Consider the following 19,673-nt stretch of genomic DNA (forward strand, 5'->3'; position numbering starts at 1 on the left):
TACATATTTGATATACAGGCCACATAGTGTGTTTAGTTTACCCTTACGAAGGGTAATTTGATAGTATTTATTGAATAACTGTTAGTTGAACCTCGAATAGAGAGGCACCTGCTTGCTACGGCTAGTAAGTACAATTTCATTGCTTCGGTCATAGCATGTATCGGTGATCTAGTTCCAAAGACTTTGTTATAGGAAACTTTATCGTTTAGATTACCGACGACTTACTCAATTTGGGTAAACAAGAAGTACTTTTTCCATGATAAGAAAGTCGTACATTAAATGCAGCCAAAAAAGGGCATAAGAAAATCCGAACAGATAGACGACTCAATGTATGATCTAGTTTTGTATTTAAATGCTTAAGGTTAGTTGAGCTTCCATTTTTCCATCTTAGTCTCAATTGACCGATTAATTGTAGTTTGCTTTTGCCAGGTTGCTTGCGAAACTATCTGTTCAAATAAAACATATCATCATACCCATTCGACAAAGCGGTGATTGCAGATTGGGAATCAAATTAAGAACACTACAACTAAAAACAACTGAATCATGGTAAGACGTGTTGAATGGAAGGAAGTCGGTGTTGAATCTGGACCAACTTTTTTGGCACCTGCATATGTGACCTCAAAAGACACGGAACTTGTTTACACCTCTGGATGTGTTGGTTCGGATTTGCTAACTGGGGAAATCCCAGAAGATCTTGAAAAGCAAGTCAGAAATGCCTTAGATAACTTAGGTAGAGTTTTAAAAGCATCTAACTCGAGCTTCGACGACGTCTTAAAGATTCTACTTTTCGTGGCAGACGGAAGTTACGCAAGTACCGTCAACGCAGTTTACAAGGAATATTTCCCAGAAAGACCAGCCAGAAGTTGCATCGTGGTCAGCTTTCCTGATCCGACACTAAAAGTAGAACTGGAATGTGTTGCTGCTGTTTCTTCAACTTGAATCAAAGACTTTTAGAGCTTCAAACTTGGAAATAGCTAGATCTATAGAGAATATCTAAAATTAACTACTGATCAAATTGAGAATGTGTTTGCTGATAGTTTTAAACAGAGAGCTGTACAAATCCGAACAGGGAGCTTGCCTTTTTAGAAGCACTAATCTTCCAGATCATGTGACATGACTGGACGTAAATACCGGAATTTATATCCAGAAGAGGAAAAACATAAACAAACTTTACGCGTTTTGAGGTACAACACAATATAGACGCGTCATGTTGACCGACGTGGAATATTCCTTAAGTAGGAAGATCTGCTCGTCGCAAGGCACAATACAGCCTCAATAATAATGTTGTGCGGTTGTGCCACGAGATTTAGCTAGATATATCTAAGCCTTTGGAGCTCGAGGAGTCCGTAAAGCACCTCAAAATAATAGATATGAAACAATAAAATTAACTATAAAATACGATCTTTTTCCCAAGATTCTTTGATCTAAAACCTGTGACTAGTCAAAAGTAGTTAACTGTCATTTTCATAGTAAGTACCCAAGACGCTCAAAACGCTATGTGTTAGGAGTGGGCTAGCAAAATAGCTTAGTGAATGTCACGGTAATAATAAAAAAGCGGATACGGATAAGGCTACTGACAAGATGAGAATAACTCCTTCGTGCGTAATAATGGGAGGAATCTCACTTTCGGGTTCGGTTTTATCGCGGACACTTACAGATGTGGATATGTTTTTTACTTGGGTGGTTCCAAAAGAACAATCATTTTTGATTTACTGCTCTTGCTAACAACTGAGAACAAAACGTAACAGCTTAGCTTATTTCCAACATTTATATGCACAGCTTATCTGCATAACACAGAAACTAGACAAAACTGAAATAAAGTTTGAGATGTTGGACAAAAAGGATATGGGATGGGTTTTGTTAGGGAAGGCACGTCAACTCTCAACTTTTGAAGCTTTGCAGTATACTGATCGTTATAATGATAGCTGGTGTACGAAATTTGGAATACTAAGAACTAATGTTTACTTAGGTGAAAAGTTTATAAGGAGGGCACGAAAGACAGTATGGGTTTACTGCCGAACCCCGACGTGGAACTTTGCTTCAGTGATTGATGCCAGAGTTAAGATATTCCTGGACAAAAGTAATGAGAGAAATAAATGAGAATAATAAGGAAAAAAAAAGAATACTGGTTATAAAGTGTCTGTATTTAATATTAGACAACCCACGGGAGGTTCGTTCCAAAAATTCTGCCACATCTAACCAATCTAACTGCGGAAAATGAAAATGAGATATTAGTGACTAGGGCATTAAAAGAAAGTTGGGCTTGACCCTCTTGTCATGAAAATTCCGATTAGGACAAGGTATTACAATTCAGAATCAACAATGGGGAGGGGAGTACTTGAACTTTTCCATCTTATCTAATTGTTAAGTTTGCTTATGCACAACTTTTCATGACATTGAAACCAGACAGGAGTCTCTGTCATTCTGCATTTCTTTTTCTCGATTAGATATACAATCAAAACATATATTCATTACTAACAGCATACCAGAAAAAATAGGTATTTTTTCCTATGACGGTTCTTGAACCACTAGCTAAATTTCAAGACAGACGTACAATATTTCAGTTGTCAAGACTAAGAAGATATCAAGTAAAAGGAAATAATACTTATTATTCAATGATAAGGTTAATAATTAAAAGGTCAAATCAAAATCAAGTTCTTATTTTATAAAAGCGTCACTTTTCAACTGTTCTATTTGTACGGAATAAATAATATTAACTAAGAGTGAACTGCCGTTTTCACTCTAGTTTCTCTATAGGAGTGTGCTGCTACTCCTTTGAGTCGATATCTTTTCATAAGAAAAAGGCAGCAATGACACCCAACAAGACGTTACCGGAGAAGGTGCTCATTGATGGAGCACCGGCGGAAGAGCTTAAAGTTTCAGCAGAAGTGCTGTTGGAAGAAGATGTAGCGGTAGCACTAGTTTCATCAGCACTGTCGGTAGCGGTAGAAATTGGAGAAGGTTTCAGCATCAGTAACATCTGCAGAAACGGTAGTAGTGGTGGAAGTATAGTAGGATTCAGAGACTTGCTTAGAATATTCATCTTCCCAAGTTTCCTTGATGGAGTCCAAGATTGGTTGACCGTTTCTGTTAATAGCAGTAACATTTGGAGCTGGCAATTCAATGTTGTAATCGTTCAAGTAACCAATATAGGTTTCGTTGATCATGTAAGTGGTGTCAACTTCAACGTTGGTGATGTTGGTAGCGTTAGCAACAATTTCCAAAACATTGGCGTCACCATCGTGTCTACCTAAATGAGGCAAATCCCAGTTGGCTTCAACACTAGCCAATTGAGAGTAATGGTCATAGAAAGTATCATCCTTGGTACCCTTCAATTCATCTGGGATAACGCCACCCAACAAGATGGAGAAGACCTTGTTCTTGATACCATAGGTTTCATTTTCATCGAAGGTCAACAAGACCAAAGTGTCCTCCATGAAGTAATCGTTTTCTAATAATGGAGCCAAGAAGTCCTTTGACCATTTACCAGCAAATTGGATAGTGGTGTCATGACCATCGTTAGTCATATTTGGAGTAATGAAAGCGTATTGAGGTAACTTTTCGTTTTCTACGTCATTGTTGAAATCTTCAAAGTTCTTAATGTTAGCCAAACGAGTATCGTTGTTGACAACGTTATCGAACAAAATCAATGGGTTATGTTTTCTGACATAATCACTGGCGTATGTCTCTTGGTTAGAGAAGTTCATACCTTGGAAACCAGCATATGGAGAGTGTTCTTGGTATTCAGCCCAAGAGATACCCTTAGTGTCCAACAAATCAACGATGTTAGACACATTGGATGGCATAGAAATAAATCTGTCATCATCCAAGGCGAAGTAATCACCACCGACAGAAGCCAAATAGTTTGGTTCTGAAGGGTGAGTCAAAGCCCAGTAGTTGGTCAAGGTAATACCTTGTTCAGCCAGCCATGAAAGGGATTCATCACCAGCAGCCTTGTCGTAATCGGTGTTTTCCAAGAAGATAATGAAGAATCTCTTGAAAGCGGCACCTTCGACATCTGAAACCACCTCAGCAACCTCAGTAGCAGAAGCGGCGGATTCAATTTCACTCAAACTTGGAGAGATAGTAGAGTAAGTTCTCAACAAAGCGGTGTCAGCAGTGTTAGCACTGACGGTAACGGCATTTAAGGCAAGAGCACCTAATCCGAGAACACTAAAATCGGAGAATTTCATTTTTTATGTTTAAAACTGGAGTGCTACCTGAGCTTGCGCTGTAATTCTCTGAATCCTTGGCTGGTTTTTTTGATCAATCCCATATAGCTAACATAATACAAAATTCCAACCTGAATTGACCTTTCAACCATTCGAGAGACTCAATTGACGCCAGATTTATATGTTTCACAAAATCCGATGAGCTGAAGCTGAAGCTAAAAACAACTATTAGCCGATCCTAAATGCACACATTTAACTGCCGAGGGTTCACACGTGTGGAAATGATGCCCACATGCGTGCTGGGAAAACCGAGCCAAACTGCATACCGCAAGGCGGTATGCAACCGGCTCAAAGGTCAATACTTTTCCCAATTCAGGCAATTTAAACGTACTTCAATGACATACCGGCCCATGTGCTAACGTCTAACAGTAACTGTTAGAATAATCCATTAAGAGTCTAAAGCCTGTGGCTTTTTAATTGATGAATTCCACAAGACTTTTTGCTGCAATTAGGAGAAGATCAAGCAGAATAAAAAACAAATTATGAAGTACGGAAACTTCTTGCACCTAACAAAATATATTGAAAAGATGGCTTTAAACAGATTCTGCCTCTGAAAGCTTTTCGACATGATCAGCATCGCTCTTTAGAGGCTCTTGCTCTTTCAAATTTTGAGCATTTGCAACTCTAACGTCATTTCGTTGGACCAAAGTTGCCCTGACTTGAGCCAAGAATGCTTGATCAACGGATGCCTTTCTTGGGTTTGGAGCTTCAAAGACAACTTCTAATTCTTCTAAGCTTCTACCCTTAGTTTCAACGAAGAAGAAGTAGATAACAATAAATTCGAAAATATCGAAGAAAACGTAGAACACATAGAACCAATATTTGATATTCTTCATTGCCTTTGGAGTAGCAAATTGATTAACAAATTGGGCAACACCAGAAACCACAAAGTTGAGGAGTTGGGCCTTAGATCTCGTCAAGTTTGTAGACACTTCTGTTGAGTACATGGATTGCATTGGAGTGAAAGCAAAAGAAAAGATACCACCAAAGAGATAAATGAACACCAATGCACCATTGGAAGCACTCTTCTTCTTAGTCTTCTCATAACGAGCAGTACAGATAGATAGACCTGTCAATGCTAATGCAGCACCTGAGATAGAACCAAGGAAACCTTCCCTTCTACCAATCTTATCAATAAAGAATGCACCGCAAATTGAAGAAATCCAAGTGACGATGGAATAAACACCATTCATTAACACATTCAATGAGACACTCTTCATACCAACATTTCTCAACATGGTAGGCAAATAGTACGAACACACATTGTTACCGGAAAATTGACCGAACCAAGCCATAAGTATAACCAACATTGCTCTGTACCTATCCGATCTCGTTCTGAATAAGCTCCTTACATCTAACATTTCTAGAGGGTTTGATAAATCTGTACCATGGAAAGATTCTATTATTTCTGCCATCTCCATATCCAATAATGGATGAGTTCTATCGCCATTTAAGTGGTATTTGATAATGAATTCACGAGCTTCTTCCTCACGGCCAACACCAACCAACCATCTTGGAGATTCTGGGATTAACCAACCAAATATACACACAAGACCTGGGAACATCATTTGTAAGTATAATGGAATCTTAAAAGCCTTGGAGGAGTTAGGGAAGTTTTTGTTGGTACCGTAAGTGCTAAAGGCAGCAACAATGGAACCGACAGACCAAAGGGTGTTATAAAGACCTGCAACCTTACCTCTTAAGTGAGCTGGAGCCACTTCTGCACAGTATGTTGGAGCTGCTGCATTAGCGATTGTAGCGAAAAAGGCCACGAACCATCTACCACCAATTAATGCACTCTTTGTTGTTGTTAAAGACGAAATAATAGCACCAATAACAACACCCAGACACCCAATTAAAATAGCAGGTTTTCTACCTTTCCAATCCATAAGAGGAACAAAGAATGCACCGCAAATTTGACCAACGTTGAAAATAGAGAACACTAGACCAGTACCAGAGGATGAGTTAATATCCAAATGGTAGTATTTCAAATATGCATCTTCGGTATAGATAGAACCCATTAAAGCCCCATCATAACCTTGCATAGTAGCACACAGATATGTTATAAAACATAAACCGTACAATTTGTAATATTGCTTCGACAAGTAACCTGGTAAGAGCACTTCCTCTCTAGCGTCCTCGATGGGGACACCATTGATTTTCAATCCAGAAGTATTATCATTATCACTGTTCAAGGCTTCCTTGTGATCCCGATCATTGCCCAAAGTGTCTTTATGCTCGATAGTATTAATTGGCTTCTTCTGCAGCGAAGATGAGCTGCTCGAATGATCTGCCATTTTGAAAACTGATTATCGTCTTGTTTTATTTTTTCGTAATTCTGTCTTTAATCATTAACACTGACTGAAGGATATAATTATAAGACAACACACAGAGACTTTTGTTTGCTGTTTAGCTTACACTTTCCAGCTATATTGAATAGCATATATATGTTCCAGAAGCTACAACCACCTTGAACTACAGCCCAACTCAACATTGAAAGTTACTGCCTTTATATACCTTGATACACCATTTAGACCTCCAATTAACCGATTGTCCTTGTCATAATGAGCTAGAGTAGCAAGGTATCAACAACAGTATGGACATCTTATTGTCAACTTTCTAGTACGGAGGGAAGAATCCCGAATATGTTAAATCTGACGCGCGGGTATTGCTAAGTCACGTTGCAGGCCCACGCAGACCCGAGTTTCTTTCTTACAAAAGCGTGTACACACGTAAACGCGCTCGGTGCACCGAACGGCCAGGGTCGGGGTTCATTCGGTATAGAGCCACGCAGGTAACTTGCCAATTCCAAAAAAAATTAAATGACGATACTAGTAACCAAAGGAAAGGAACAGATAGATAAAATTCCGAGACTGTCAAATTAGGTTTTTTTCTTTTTTTTTGGCGGGAGTCAGTGGGCCGAAATATGTTCTTGGCCTAGAACTTAATCTGGTTTGATCATGCCAATACTTGCCTGAGTGCCCGACTTTTTGCCCACCCTTTTGCCTTCTGTCTATCCTTCAAAACCCACCTGTTTTCCAGCCGTATCTTCGCTCGCATCTACACATACTGTGCCATATCTTGTGTGTAGCCGGACGTGACTATGACCAAAAACAAACAAGGAGAACTGTTCGCCGATTTGTAACACTCCTGCATCCATCCAAGTGGGTATGCGCTATGCAATGTTAAGCTAGGTCAGGTCAGACCAGGTCCAAGGACAGCAACTTGACTGTATGCAACCTTTACCATCTTTGCACAGAACATACTTGTAGCTAGCTAGTTACACTTATGGACCGAAAAGGCACCCCACCATGTCTGTCCGGCTTTAGAGTACGGCCGCAGACCGCTGATTTGCCTTGCCAAGCAGTAGTCACAATGCATCGCATGAGCACACGGGCACGGGCACGGGCACAGGAACCATTGGCAAAAATACCAGATACACTATACCGACGTATATCAAGCCCAAGTTTAAAATTCCTAAATTTCCGCGGGGATCGACTCATAAAATAGTAACCTTCTAATGCGTATCTATTGACTACCAACCATTAGTGTGGTTGCAGAAGGCGGAATTCTCCCTTCTTCGAATTCAGCTTGCTTTTTCATTTTTTATTTTCCATTTTTCAGTTTTTGTTTGTGTCGAATTTAGCCAGTTGCTTCTCCAAGATGAAAAAAACCCCTGCGCAGTTTCTGTGCTGCAAGATCCTAATCGACTTTTCCACCCCCCACAAAAGTAAATGTTCTTTTGTTACATTCGCGTGGGTAGCTAGCTCCCCGAATCTTCAAAGGACTTAGGGACTGCACTACATCAGAGTGTGTTCACCTGGTTTGCTGCCTGGTTTGAAAGAAAAGAGCAGGGAACTCGCGGGTTCCCGGCGAATAATCATGCGATAGTCCTTTGGCCTTCCAAGTCGCATGTAGAGTAGACAACAGACAGGGAGGGCAGGAAGGATCTTTCACTGAGATCCTGTATCTTGTTGGGTAAGTCGGATGAAAGGGGAATCGTATGAGATTGGAGAGGATGCGGAAGAGGTAACGCCTTTTGTTAACTTGTTTAATTATTATGGGGCAGGCGAGAGGGGGAGGAATGTATGTGTGTGAGGCGGGCGAGACGGAGCCATCCAGGCCAGGTAGAAATAGAGAAAGCCGAATGTTAGACAATATGGCAGCGTAGTAGAGTAGGTAGGTAGGCAAGTACTGCTAGCAAAGAGGAGAAGGGTAAGCTCACTCTTCGCATTCCACACCGTTAGTGTGTCAGTTTGAACAAAAAAACAATCATCATACCAATTGATGGACTGTGGACTGGCTTTTGGAACGGCTTTTCGGACTGCGATTATTCGTGAGGAATCAAGGTAGGAATTTGGTCATATTTACGGACAACAGTGGGTGATTCCCATATGGAGTAGGAAAACGAGATCATGGTATCCTCAGATATGTTGCGGAATTCTGTTCACCGCAAAGTTCAGGGTGCTCTGGTGGGTTTCGGTTGGTCTTTGCTTTGCTTCTCCCTTGTCTTGCATGTTAATAATAGCCTAGCCTGTGAGCCGAAACTTAGGGTAGGCTTAGTGTTGGAACGTACATATGTATCACGTTGACTTGGTTTAACCAGGCGACCTGGTAGCCAGCCATACCCACACACGTTTTTTGTATCTTCAGTATAGTTGTGAAAAGTGTAGCGGAAATTTGTGGTCCGAGCAACAGCGTCTTTTTCTAGTAGTGCGGTCGGTTACTTGGTTGACATTGGTATTTGGACTTTGTTGCTACACCATTCACTACTTGAAGTCGAGTGTGAAGGGTATGATTTCTAGTGGTGAACACCTTTAGTTACGTAATGTTTTCATTGCTGTTTTACTTGAGATTTCGATTGAGAAAAAGGTATTTAATAGCTCGAATCAATGTGTTATCATTGTGAAGATGTTCTTCCCTAACTCGAAAGGTATATGAGGCTTGTGTTTCTTAGGAGAATTATTATTCTTTTGTTATGTTGCGCTTGTAGTTGGAAAAGGTGAAGAGACAAAAGCGCTTAACACTTGAAATTTAGGAAAGAGCAGAATTTGGCAAAAAAAATAAAAAAAAAATAAACACACATACTCATCGAGAACTGAAAGATATGTCTTGCCTTATTCCTGAGAATTTAAGGAACCCCAAAAAGGTTCACGAAAATAGATTGCCTACTAGGGCTTACTACTATGATCAGGATATTTTCGAATCTCTCAATGGGCCTTGGGCTTTTGCGTTGTTTGATGCACCTCTTGACGCTCCGGATGCTAAGAATTTAGACTGGGAAACGGCAAAGAAATGGAGCACCATTTCTGTGCCATCCCATTGGGAACTTCAGGAAGACTGGAAGTACGGTAAACCAATTTACACGAACGTACAGTACCCTATCCCAATCGACATCCCAAATCCTCCCACTGTAAATCCTACTGGTGTTTATGCTAGAACTTTTGAATTAGATTCGAAATCGATTGAGTCGTTCGAGCACAGATTGAGATTTGAGGGTGTGGACAATTGTTACGAGCTTTATGTTAATGGTCAATATGTGGGTTTCAATAAGGGGTCCCGTAACGGGGCTGAATTTGATATCCAAAAGTACGTTTCTGAGGGCGAAAACTTAGTGGTCGTCAAGGTTTTCAAGTGGTCCGATTCCACTTATATCGAGGACCAAGATCAATGGTGGCTCTCTGGTATTTACAGAGACGTTTCTTTACTAAAATTGCCTAAGAAGGCCCATATTGAAGACGTTAGGGTCACTACAACTTTTGTGGACTCTCAGTATCAGGATGCAGAGCTTTCTGTGAAAGTTGATGTCCAGGGTTCTTCTTATGATCACATCAATTTCACACTTTACGAACCTGAAGATGGATCTAAAGTTTACGATGCAAGCTCTTTGTTGAACGAGGAGAATGGGAACACGACTTTTTCAACTAAAGAATTTATTTCCTTCTCCACCAAAAAGAACGAAGAAACAGCTTTCAAGATCAACGTCAAGGCCCCAGAACATTGGACCGCAGAAAATCCTACTTTGTACAAGTACCAGTTGGATTTAATTGGATCTGATGGCAGTGTGATTCAATCTATTAAGCACCATGTTGGTTTCAGACAAGTGGAGTTGAAGGACGGTAACATTACTGTTAATGGCAAAGACATTCTCTTTAGAGGTGTCAACAGACATGATCACCATCCAAGGTTCGGTAGAGCTGTGCCATTAGATTTTGTTGTTAGGGACTTGATTCTAATGAAGAAGTTTAACATCAATGCTGTTCGTAACTCGCATTATCCAAACCATCCTAAGGTGTATGACCTCTTCGATAAGCTGGGCTTCTGGGTCATTGACGAGGCAGATCTTGAAACTCATGGTGTTCAAGAGCCATTTAATCGTCATACGAACTTGGAGGCTGAATATCCAGATACTAAAAATAAACTCTACGATGTTAATGCCCATTACTTATCAGATAATCCAGAGTACGAGGTCGCGTACTTAGACAGAGCTTCCCAACTTGTCCTAAGAGATGTCAATCATCCTTCGATTATTATCTGGTCCTTGGGTAACGAAGCTTGTTATGGCAGAAACCACAAAGCCATGTACAAGTTAATTAAACAATTGGATCCTACCAGACTTGTGCATTATGAGGGTGACTTGAACGCTTTGAGTGCAGATATCTTTAGTTTCATGTACCCAACATTTGAAATTATGGAAAGGTGGAGGAAGAACCACACTGATGAAAATGGTAAGTTTGAAAAGCCTTTGATCTTGTGTGAGTACGGCCATGCAATGGGTAACGGTCCTGGCTCTTTGAAAGAATATCAAGAGTTGTTCTACAAGGAGAAGTTTTACCAAGGTGGCTTTATCTGGGAATGGGCAAATCACGGTATTGAATTCGAAGATGTTAGTACTGCAGATGGTAAGTTGCATAAAGCTTATGCTTATGGTGGTGACTTTAAGGAAGAGGTTCATGACGGAGTGTTCATCATGGATGGTTTGTGTAACAGTGAGCATAATCCTACTCCGGGCCTTGTAGAGTATAAGAAGGTTATTGAACCCGTTCATATTAAAATTGCGCACGGATCTGTAACAATCACAAATAAGCACGACTTCATTACGACAGACCACTTATTGTTTATCGACAAGGACACGGGAAAGACAATCGACGTTCCATCTTTAAAGCCAGAAGAATCTGTTACTATTCCTTCTGATACAACTTATGTTGTTGCCGTGTTGAAAGATGATGCTGGTGTTCTAAAGGCAGGTCATGAAATTGCCTGGGGCCAAGCTGAACTTCCATTGAAGGTACCCGATTTTGTTACAGAGACAGCAGAAAAAGCTGCGAAGATCAACGACGGTAAACGTTATGTCTCAGTTGAATCCAGTGGATTGCATTTTATCTTGGACAAATTGTTGGGTAAAATTGAAAGCCTAAAGGTCAAGGGTAAGGAAATTTCCAGCAAGTTTGAGGGTTCTTCAATCACTTTCTGGAGACCTCCAACGAATAATGATGAACCTAGGGACTTTAAGAACTGGAAGAAGTACAATATTGATTTAATGAAGCAAAACATCCATGGAGTGAGTGTCGAAAAAGGTTCTAATGGTTCTCTAGCTGTAGTCACGGTTAACTCTCGTATATCCCCAGTTGTATTTTACTATGGGTTTGAGACTGTTCAGAAGTACACGATCTTTGCTAACAAAATAAACTTGAACACTTCTATGAAGCTTACTGGCGAATATCAGCCTCCTGATTTCCCAAGAGTTGGGTACGAATTCTGGCTAGGAGATAGTTATGAATCATTTGAATGGTTAGGTCGCGGGCCCGGCGAATCATATCCGGATAAGAAGGAATCTCAAAGATTCGGTCTTTACGATTCCAAAGATGTAGAGGAATTCGTATATGACTATCCTCAAGAAAATGGAAATCATACAGATACCCACTTTTTGAACATCAAATTTGAAGGTGCAGGAAAACTATCGATCTTCCAAAAGGAGAAGCCATTTAACTTCAAGATTTCAGACGAATACGGGGTTGATGAAGCTGCCCACGCTTGTGACGTTAAAAGATACGGCAGACACTATCTAAGGTTGGACCATGCAATCCATGGTGTTGGTAGCGAAGCATGCGGACCTGCTGTTCTGGACCAGTACAGATTGAAAGCTCAAGATTTCAACTTTGAGTTTGATCTCGCTTTTGAATAAGAATTTTATACTTAGATAAGTATGTACTTACAGGTATATTTCTATGAGATACTGATGTATACATGCATGATAATATTTAAACGGTTATTAGTGCCGATTGTCTTGTGCGATAATGACGTTCCTATCAAAGCAATACACTTACCACCTATTACATGGGCCAAGAAAATATTTTCGAACTTGTTTAGAATATTAGCACAGAGTATATGATGATATCCGTTAGATTATGCATGATTCATTCCTACAACTTTTTCGTAGCATAAGGATTAATTACTTGGATGCCAATAAAAAAAAAAAACATCGAGAAAATTTCAGCATGCTCAGAAACAATTGCAGTGTATCAAAGTAAAAAAAAGATTTTCACTACATGTTCCTTTTGAAGAAAGAAAATCATGGAACATTAGATTTACAAAAATTTAACCACCGCTGATTAACGATTAGACCGTTAAGCGCACAACAGGTTATTAGTACAGAGAAAGCATTCTGTGGTGTTGCCCCGGACTTTCTTTTGCGACATAGGTAAATCGAATACCATCATACTATCTTTTCCAATGACTCCCTAAAGAAAGACTCTTCTTCGATGTTGTATACGTTGGAGCATAGGGCAAGAATTGTGGCTTGAGATCTAGATTACGTGGAAGAAAGGTAGTAAAAGTAGTAGTATAAGTAGTAAAAAGAGGTAAAAAGAGAAAACCGGCTACATACTAGAGAAGCACGTACACAAAAACTCATAGGCACTTCATCATACGACAGTTTCTTGATGCATTATAATAGTGTATTAGATATTTTCAGAAATATGCATAGAACCTCCTCTTGCCTTTACTTTTTATACATAGAACATTGGCAGATTTACTTACACTACTTTGTTTCTACGCCATTTCTTTTGTTTTCAACACTTAGACAAGTTGTTGAGAACCGGACTACTAAAAAGCAATGTTCCCACTGAAAATCATGTACCTGCAGGATAATAACCCCCTAATTCTGCATCGATCCAGTATGTTTTTTTTTCTCTACTCATTTTTACCTGAAGATAGAGCTTCTAAAACAAAAAAAATCAGTGATTACATGCATATTGTGTGTTCTAGAATTGCGGATCACCAGATCGCCATTACAATGTATGCAGGCAAATATTTCTCAGAATGAAAAATAGAGAAAAGGAAACGAAAATTCTGTAAGATGCCTTCGAAGAGATTTCTCGATATGCAAGGCGTGCATCAGGGTGATCCAAAGGAACTCGAGAGAGAGGGCGAAAGGCAATTTAATGCATTGCTTCTCCATTGACTTCTAGTTGAGCGGATAAGTTCGGAAATGTAAGTCACAGCTAATGACAAATCCACTTTAGGTTTCGAGGCACTATTTAGGCAAAAAGACGAGTGGGGAAATAACAAACGCTCAAACATATTAGCATATACGTTCAAAAAATGGGAATAGTATATAACCTTCCGGTTCGTTAATAAATCAAATCTTTCATCTAGTTCTCTTAAGATTTCAATATTTTGCTTTCTTGAAGAAAGAATCTACTCTCCTCCCCCATTCGCACTGCAAAGCTTATGAATACGATGGATTGGTCAATTCTGCTATTCGCAGTGTTTCTATTTAGTGCAATCAACGCCACCTCTGAAAATACAGATAGTGGTACAATTCTAGGATGTGACCCTAAGCAGAGCACAAACAACCAAGGGTTCGATATCACGTATTATGGTTACCCAATGGTTGATAGAAATGGAAAAGGACAGTGTTTCACCTATGATACGTCTTATAAAGAATCCTGGTACCAACAGGGAGATATCAGACGTATGGAGGTGGTGAAATTGGAAGCAGTCATGGTGTTAACGACTTGACATTCAGATACGCTCCTCCTAGTGGTTGTTCGAGGCCAGTGAAAGGCACTTTACCTTCCAATTTTAACTATGATACTCCAATTACTCTCACGAACTTTTCAATGTTAATTACTGGTTATTTTTATGCTTCTAAAACCGGTGAATATCAATTCATCTTAAATTATATTGATGATCTCTCTTTTCTTAACATTGGTGCTGGTAGAGCTTTTGATTGCTGTGAACAAAGGGCATCTGTCGCTAACCCTGGCTCATTCGATCTTTCTGTTACTTGGCCTCAAACGGATAACACTGCTACTGTTACTCTTTTAGGAGGATACTATTACCCAATAAGAATATTTTTTGTGAACAGATTGGGTCCAGCTGGCCTTACAGTGTCTTTCAAGGATCCTGATGGCGTTCTCCATAGTACATTCGACGGCTATATCTACAGTATCCCAGATGGTCAACCATGTCCTGTTCCTGTCGTTACAACAACTTTACCATGGACTGGTACAGTAACAACTACATTCACTACTTTAACCACAATTACAGGCCAAAATGGAGGTACTTCACCTGGAAACCTTGTTGTTGTTGAGACCCCCGAAGTTCAAACTGCTACCACCGTCTTCACTCCATGGACCGGTGTCAGTACCGTTACTATTGCCACTGATTTGACTACTACCACTGGTGCCGATGGTGTTCCAACTGTGAAGACCATCTACCATGTCGAAACTCCAGAAGTCGACCAAAAGACCACTGTTTTCACTCCATGGACTGGTACCATTACGTCAACATTCGCTACTGACGTTACTACCACTACCGGCAAAGATGGTATTAAAACCGTGAAGACCATTTACCATGTTGAAACTCCAGAAGTTGACCAAAAGACCACTGTTTTCACTCCATGGACCGGTACCATTACGTCAACATTCGCTACTGACGTTACTACCACTACTGGTGCTGACGGTATCGAAACCGTGAAGACCATTTACCATGTTGAAACTCCAGAAGTTGACCAAAAGACCACAGTCTTTACCCCATGGACCGGTACTATTACCTCGACTATTGCCACTGAGTTGTCCACAACTACTGGTGCGGATGGCGTTGAAACCGTCAAGACCATTTACCACGTCGAGACCCCAGAGTTTAAGACCGCTAGTACTAAATTTACTCCATGGACTGGTGCCGACTTTTCAACCTACTCTACGGATGTCACTACTGCTACAGGATCTGATGGTGTTCCAACCATAAATACCATCTACTATGTCGAAACCCCTGAAGTAAAAACTGCGACAACAGTATTCACTCCTTGGACCGGTACCGTATATTCAATGTACTCTACAGATGTTACCACATTCACTGGCACAAATGGGTTACCAACAATCAATACCATTTACTACGTTGAAACTCCAGAAGTCGAAGTATCAACTACAGTAGTTACACCATGGACTGGCGCCATTACTTCTACGTACTCAACTGATGTCACCACAATCACAGGATCTAATGGAATTCCAACTATAAAGACCATTTATCATGTTCAAACACCAGAAATTGAAACTGCCACTACCGTCTTCACTCCATGGACTGGCGCCATTACTTCTACGTACTCAACTGATATCTCAACCTTTACAGGTTCGGACGGCATTCCAACAGTTGAAACAAAGTATTATGTCGAGTTCCCACAAGTAGATCCTACCACAACGGTGTTTACTCCATGGACTGGTACATTCACCAGCACATACAGTACTGAATTTACAACAAATAACTGGATCTGATGGAATTCGTACATTAGAAATCATCTATCACGTTGAAACCCCTGTTGCAGAGACTGTGGTTACGACCGTTTTAACATCGTGGACAGGCAGTGTGACATCAACCTTTTCTACTGAGATTACAACTGCTACAGGCGTGGATGGGTTACCCACTGTGAACACCATCTACTATGTAGAAACGCCTGTTATCAGAGCCTCTTCGTTCCACTATTCCAACTCTTCTAGTGGAATTTCATCACAGACTACCGAAGGAGGAAAAGAGACTACTATTACAACATCAATGACTATTCCACAGCCAGATATCTCCACAAATTACGGTAGTAGTGAGTTGGAGAGTTCTATTACTTCCGCCACACCATCACAAGTGGTAGTTTCTTCACAAACCACCCAAGGAGATGACGAAAAAACAATTACGTACCAACCAATGACATCCCAAACAGATGGGACTACAAGTTCCGAGATTACAGCGGCTTCAAGTTCAACAACTATTGCTGAACCTCCACAACAAACACAAACACAGACATCGGATTCGTTCACCGTAGTGTCGGGATCAACAACATCTATTGCAAAGTCTGCTTCCGAAGAAGGAAGTTCGACTACTGATATTGTTCCTTCAGGAAGTGCATACACCCTAAGCACGGTTACTACAACCATCTCTGGAACAGTGACAACCTACACAACAACATGTCCATTAAGTTCGAGCTCTAGTACAGATGTAGTGACATCGGAGGGTGTTCCATCTTCAGAGGCTTATACTTTGAGCACGGTTACCACTACTATCTCCGGTACAGTGATGACATACACAACATCATGTCCACCAAGTTCAAGCTCTAGTGTTGTTGTTGGCTCGTCAGAAGAGGGTACTACATCAGTGCCAACTACAAGTGTGACATCATTACAAACCACTGAATCAGCTGGCAACCCAGTTGGTCCATCATCTCAATCCGGATGGTCTACTGTTTCTTCTTCAAGCAGCAGCATTAATACCCCAGAAGCTTCCACACCAGGGACTCCAGAAGTTTCTAAAACTTCAGTTAGCGAACAGGTTGCAACACATTCCACCAACTATCAATCAATTAATACATCCACAGGCTCAGAGTCATCCTCATCGACAACATCTCCTGCAGAAACCCCTCTACCACAAGTATCCATTGTGACCATCAGCAGTCAAACATCTGCTGTCTTCCAAACAATGTATGAAGGTAAGGCAAGCAAACTATCTATTTCCCCTTTTGTCGCTCTTGTTCTAGCTTTCTTATAACTTTGTTGCTACTTTCACATATTCTAATATAAGAATGGTAGGTACTTACTTATAATTTGTATATAGGGTCTGTCATTTATTCAATTTTAATACAGTTTTTGTTCATATAAATCATCAAAACAAGTAAATAAATACATCACGTGACTGGAAGTCGAGTCTGGGATATGGACTCCAAATTATACTGGCCCATATCATATGATAGTTTATTCATCATGATTGTTGCACCTTCTTCTCATTCATTGCAATTTTTTTTAACGAAATATCTATCGGTTAGAACTTTAAACAGCATGTTCGAATCGTTGCAAAAAGTGAAGGGGGGGTCCTTGGGAAAGATTCTTTGATTTATAGTTTTTTAAAAAAAAAAAAATCAAAGGGAGGGGCCTTGGAGAATAAACGATCACCCATACATAACCCCAAATCGTATCTCATTGAATGATTGAAGGGGTGACCCTTGGAAAAATCATTTTCTGTATGCAAAAGATATATGTAAAAATGGAAAGGAAGAAGGGTTTTACATTTTCAAGATTGGAGAATGAAAGTGAGGATTACAGTCGGAAAGTGAAAATGTAAAGGGAGAACAGGAAAGAAAGGAGTAGAGGTGGAGAGTTGTCTAAAGTAAGCTGATGCGATAGAAGAGATTTGTGTAGCAGTAAGACAGACAGAATTAATAGTAAAAGAAGATAATTCGTCTTTAGATTAATGATATGAATGGTTTTATTTGCAAGGGGGGGCCCTTGGAAAATAAAGCTTATATGATGAATTTATGCTGGGGGATGATTTTAAAAGGGAACCCCCTTAGGATGGGGGGTGGTATTCGCAGACGAGAGAATGAAAAATGAAAATAACAGAAGCAAAAAGGTGAGAGAGTAGCTAGTTATGGGGAGAACAGCCTAGGTTTGTTCCGTGTGAAGTGATGAATAAGAAAAAGAGAAAAGAGATGAGAAGAAGGGCACGTGATAGGTAGTTGTGTCCGGGTAAGATGGAGCATATGGAAAGTGAGGTTGTGAGATGCGATTTAGAGTAGGTAGGTAGAGGAGGTAGGGTAGGAAAGCGGGTAAGTTTGAGGTGATTGTGTGTGCGGGTAACTGCAGACTGGATGATTAAAGGAGGGAGGAATAGAGGGAAGAGAAAGACGAAAGAGAAATGGGTATGTTTGTGCCGTGTGAAGTGATGAGGAAGAAAATGAAGATGAGAGGAGAGAGGAGGCACGTGATAGGGGTGGACAAGTAAGGTAGAGAGTGACATCCGGGTAACACATGGAAATGTGGATTACAAGTATAGGTGGGATGAAGTTTGATGGCAAGAGGAGCAAGGTTGGTCAAGATAGTAAAAGTGTAAGAATGTGACGTACGGGTAACACTGGAATCTGTGGGCACGATAGACCAAAGAGGATAGTCAGAAACAGTTGCACAAAGAGGAAGCTGGGAAAAGAAACGTGTATCAAACATACTTACCGTAACAGGAAATGGGATACAAGAAATACAGGAAGCTGGAATAGCAGGTGGAAAAAAACAAAGGAGAATGCAGGGAGAGTGTAAAAAGAATGTAACGTCGCACGAATAAAAAGAAACGAACATGAAAAACGAGGTTGCCGAAACAGGAAATAGTGAGAAAGGTGAGATATAATTCAGGGCGGGTAACATGACAAAGAGGGAGGGTAACGACGACGAATATTGATGATGGACCAAATATAGCGGGGAGGGTAACACGAACTTAGAGAAGAAATGTTGGAAAATGGGGCGGGTAACACAACTAGAACAGAGGGTAACACTAGAGAAATGGGTAGGGTAAGGAAATGTGAGGGGAGGATAAGTCAAAAGAAAGGGCAGGGTAATGGAGAAAAGTGAAAAAGATGAGGGCGTTGGTGTACGGATTTGATTAGGTATGTGGTGTACGGATTTGATTAGGTATGTGGTGTACGGATTTGATTAGGTATGTGGTGTACGGATTTGATTAGGTATGTGGTGTACGGATTTGATTAGGTATGTGGTGTACGGATTTGATTAGGTATGTGGTGTACGGATTTGATTAGGTATGTGGTGTACGGATTTGATTAGGTATGTGGTGTACGGATTTGATTAGGTATGTGGTGTACGGATTTGATTAGGTATGTGGTGTACGGATTTGATTAGGTATGTGGTGTACGGATTTGATTAGGTATGTGGTGTACGGATTTGATTAGGTATGTGGTGTACGGATTTGATTAGGTATGTGGTGTACGGATTTGATTAGGTATGTGGTGTACGGATTTGATTAGGTATGTGGTGTACGGATTTGATTAGGTATGTGGTGTACGGATTTGATTAGGTATGTGGTGTACGGATTTGATTAGGTATGTGGTGTACGGATTTGATTAGGTATGTGGTGTACGGATTTGATTAGGTATGTGGTGTACGGATTTGATTA

The 19,673-nt window shown here is 40.4% G+C and overlaps 7 protein-coding genes across 7 annotated transcripts; 4 read left to right on the forward strand and 3 right to left on the reverse strand.

Moving 5' to 3' along the window:
* Positions 1 to 543: 543 nt before the first annotated feature.
* On the forward strand, positions 544 to 939 carry KLLA0_B14817g (RidA family protein; the record flags this gene model as incomplete). The annotated part of the gene is made up of 1 exon (XM_452191.1): positions 544 to 939. The coding sequence occupies one exon, from the start codon at positions 544 to 546 to the stop codon at positions 937 to 939; it is 396 nt and encodes a 131-aa protein (XP_452191.1).
* A 1,988-nt stretch (positions 940 to 2,927) lies between these two features.
* On the reverse strand, positions 2,928 to 4,193 carry KLLA0_B14839g (uncharacterized protein; the record flags this gene model as incomplete). Its single annotated transcript, XM_452192.1, has 1 exon — positions 2,928 to 4,193. The coding sequence occupies one exon, from the start codon at positions 4,191 to 4,193 to the stop codon at positions 2,928 to 2,930; it is 1,266 nt and encodes a 421-aa protein (XP_452192.1).
* Positions 4,194 to 4,765: 572 nt separating this feature from the next.
* KLLA0_B14861g (sugar porter family MFS transporter) lies at positions 4,766 to 6,529 on the reverse strand (the record flags this gene model as incomplete). The annotated part of the gene is made up of 1 exon (XM_452193.1): positions 4,766 to 6,529. The coding sequence occupies one exon, from the start codon at positions 6,527 to 6,529 to the stop codon at positions 4,766 to 4,768; it is 1,764 nt and encodes a 587-aa protein (XP_452193.1).
* A 2,810-nt stretch (positions 6,530 to 9,339) lies between these two features.
* Positions 9,340 to 12,417, forward strand: KLLA0_B14883g (uncharacterized protein; the record flags this gene model as incomplete). Its single annotated transcript, XM_452194.1, has 1 exon — positions 9,340 to 12,417. One exon carries the CDS (start codon positions 9,340 to 9,342, stop codon positions 12,415 to 12,417), a length of 3,078 nt encoding a protein of 1,025 aa, XP_452194.1.
* Positions 12,418 to 14,356: 1,939 nt separating this feature from the next.
* Positions 14,357 to 16,009, forward strand: KLLA0_B14916g (uncharacterized protein; the record flags this gene model as incomplete). The annotated part of the gene is made up of 1 exon (XM_452196.1): positions 14,357 to 16,009. One exon carries the CDS (start codon positions 14,357 to 14,359, stop codon positions 16,007 to 16,009), a length of 1,653 nt encoding a protein of 550 aa, XP_452196.1.
* A 277-nt stretch (positions 16,010 to 16,286) lies between these two features.
* KLLA0_B14927g (uncharacterized protein) lies at positions 16,287 to 17,267 on the forward strand (the record flags this gene model as incomplete). The annotated part of the gene is made up of 1 exon (XM_452197.1): positions 16,287 to 17,267. One exon carries the CDS (start codon positions 16,287 to 16,289, stop codon positions 17,265 to 17,267), a length of 981 nt encoding a protein of 326 aa, XP_452197.1.
* A 1,100-nt stretch (positions 17,268 to 18,367) lies between these two features.
* KLLA0_B14949g (uncharacterized protein) lies at positions 18,368 to 18,910 on the reverse strand (the record flags this gene model as incomplete). The annotated part of the gene is made up of 1 exon (XM_452198.1): positions 18,368 to 18,910. One exon carries the CDS (start codon positions 18,908 to 18,910, stop codon positions 18,368 to 18,370), a length of 543 nt encoding a protein of 180 aa, XP_452198.1.
* Between the last annotated feature and the right edge of the window lie 763 nt (positions 18,911 to 19,673).

Source organism: Kluyveromyces lactis (genome assembly GCF_000002515.2).
Source record: "Kluyveromyces lactis strain NRRL Y-1140 chromosome B complete sequence".
In the NCBI taxonomy this organism is placed as follows: domain Eukaryota; kingdom Fungi; phylum Ascomycota; class Saccharomycetes; order Saccharomycetales; family Saccharomycetaceae; genus Kluyveromyces; species Kluyveromyces lactis.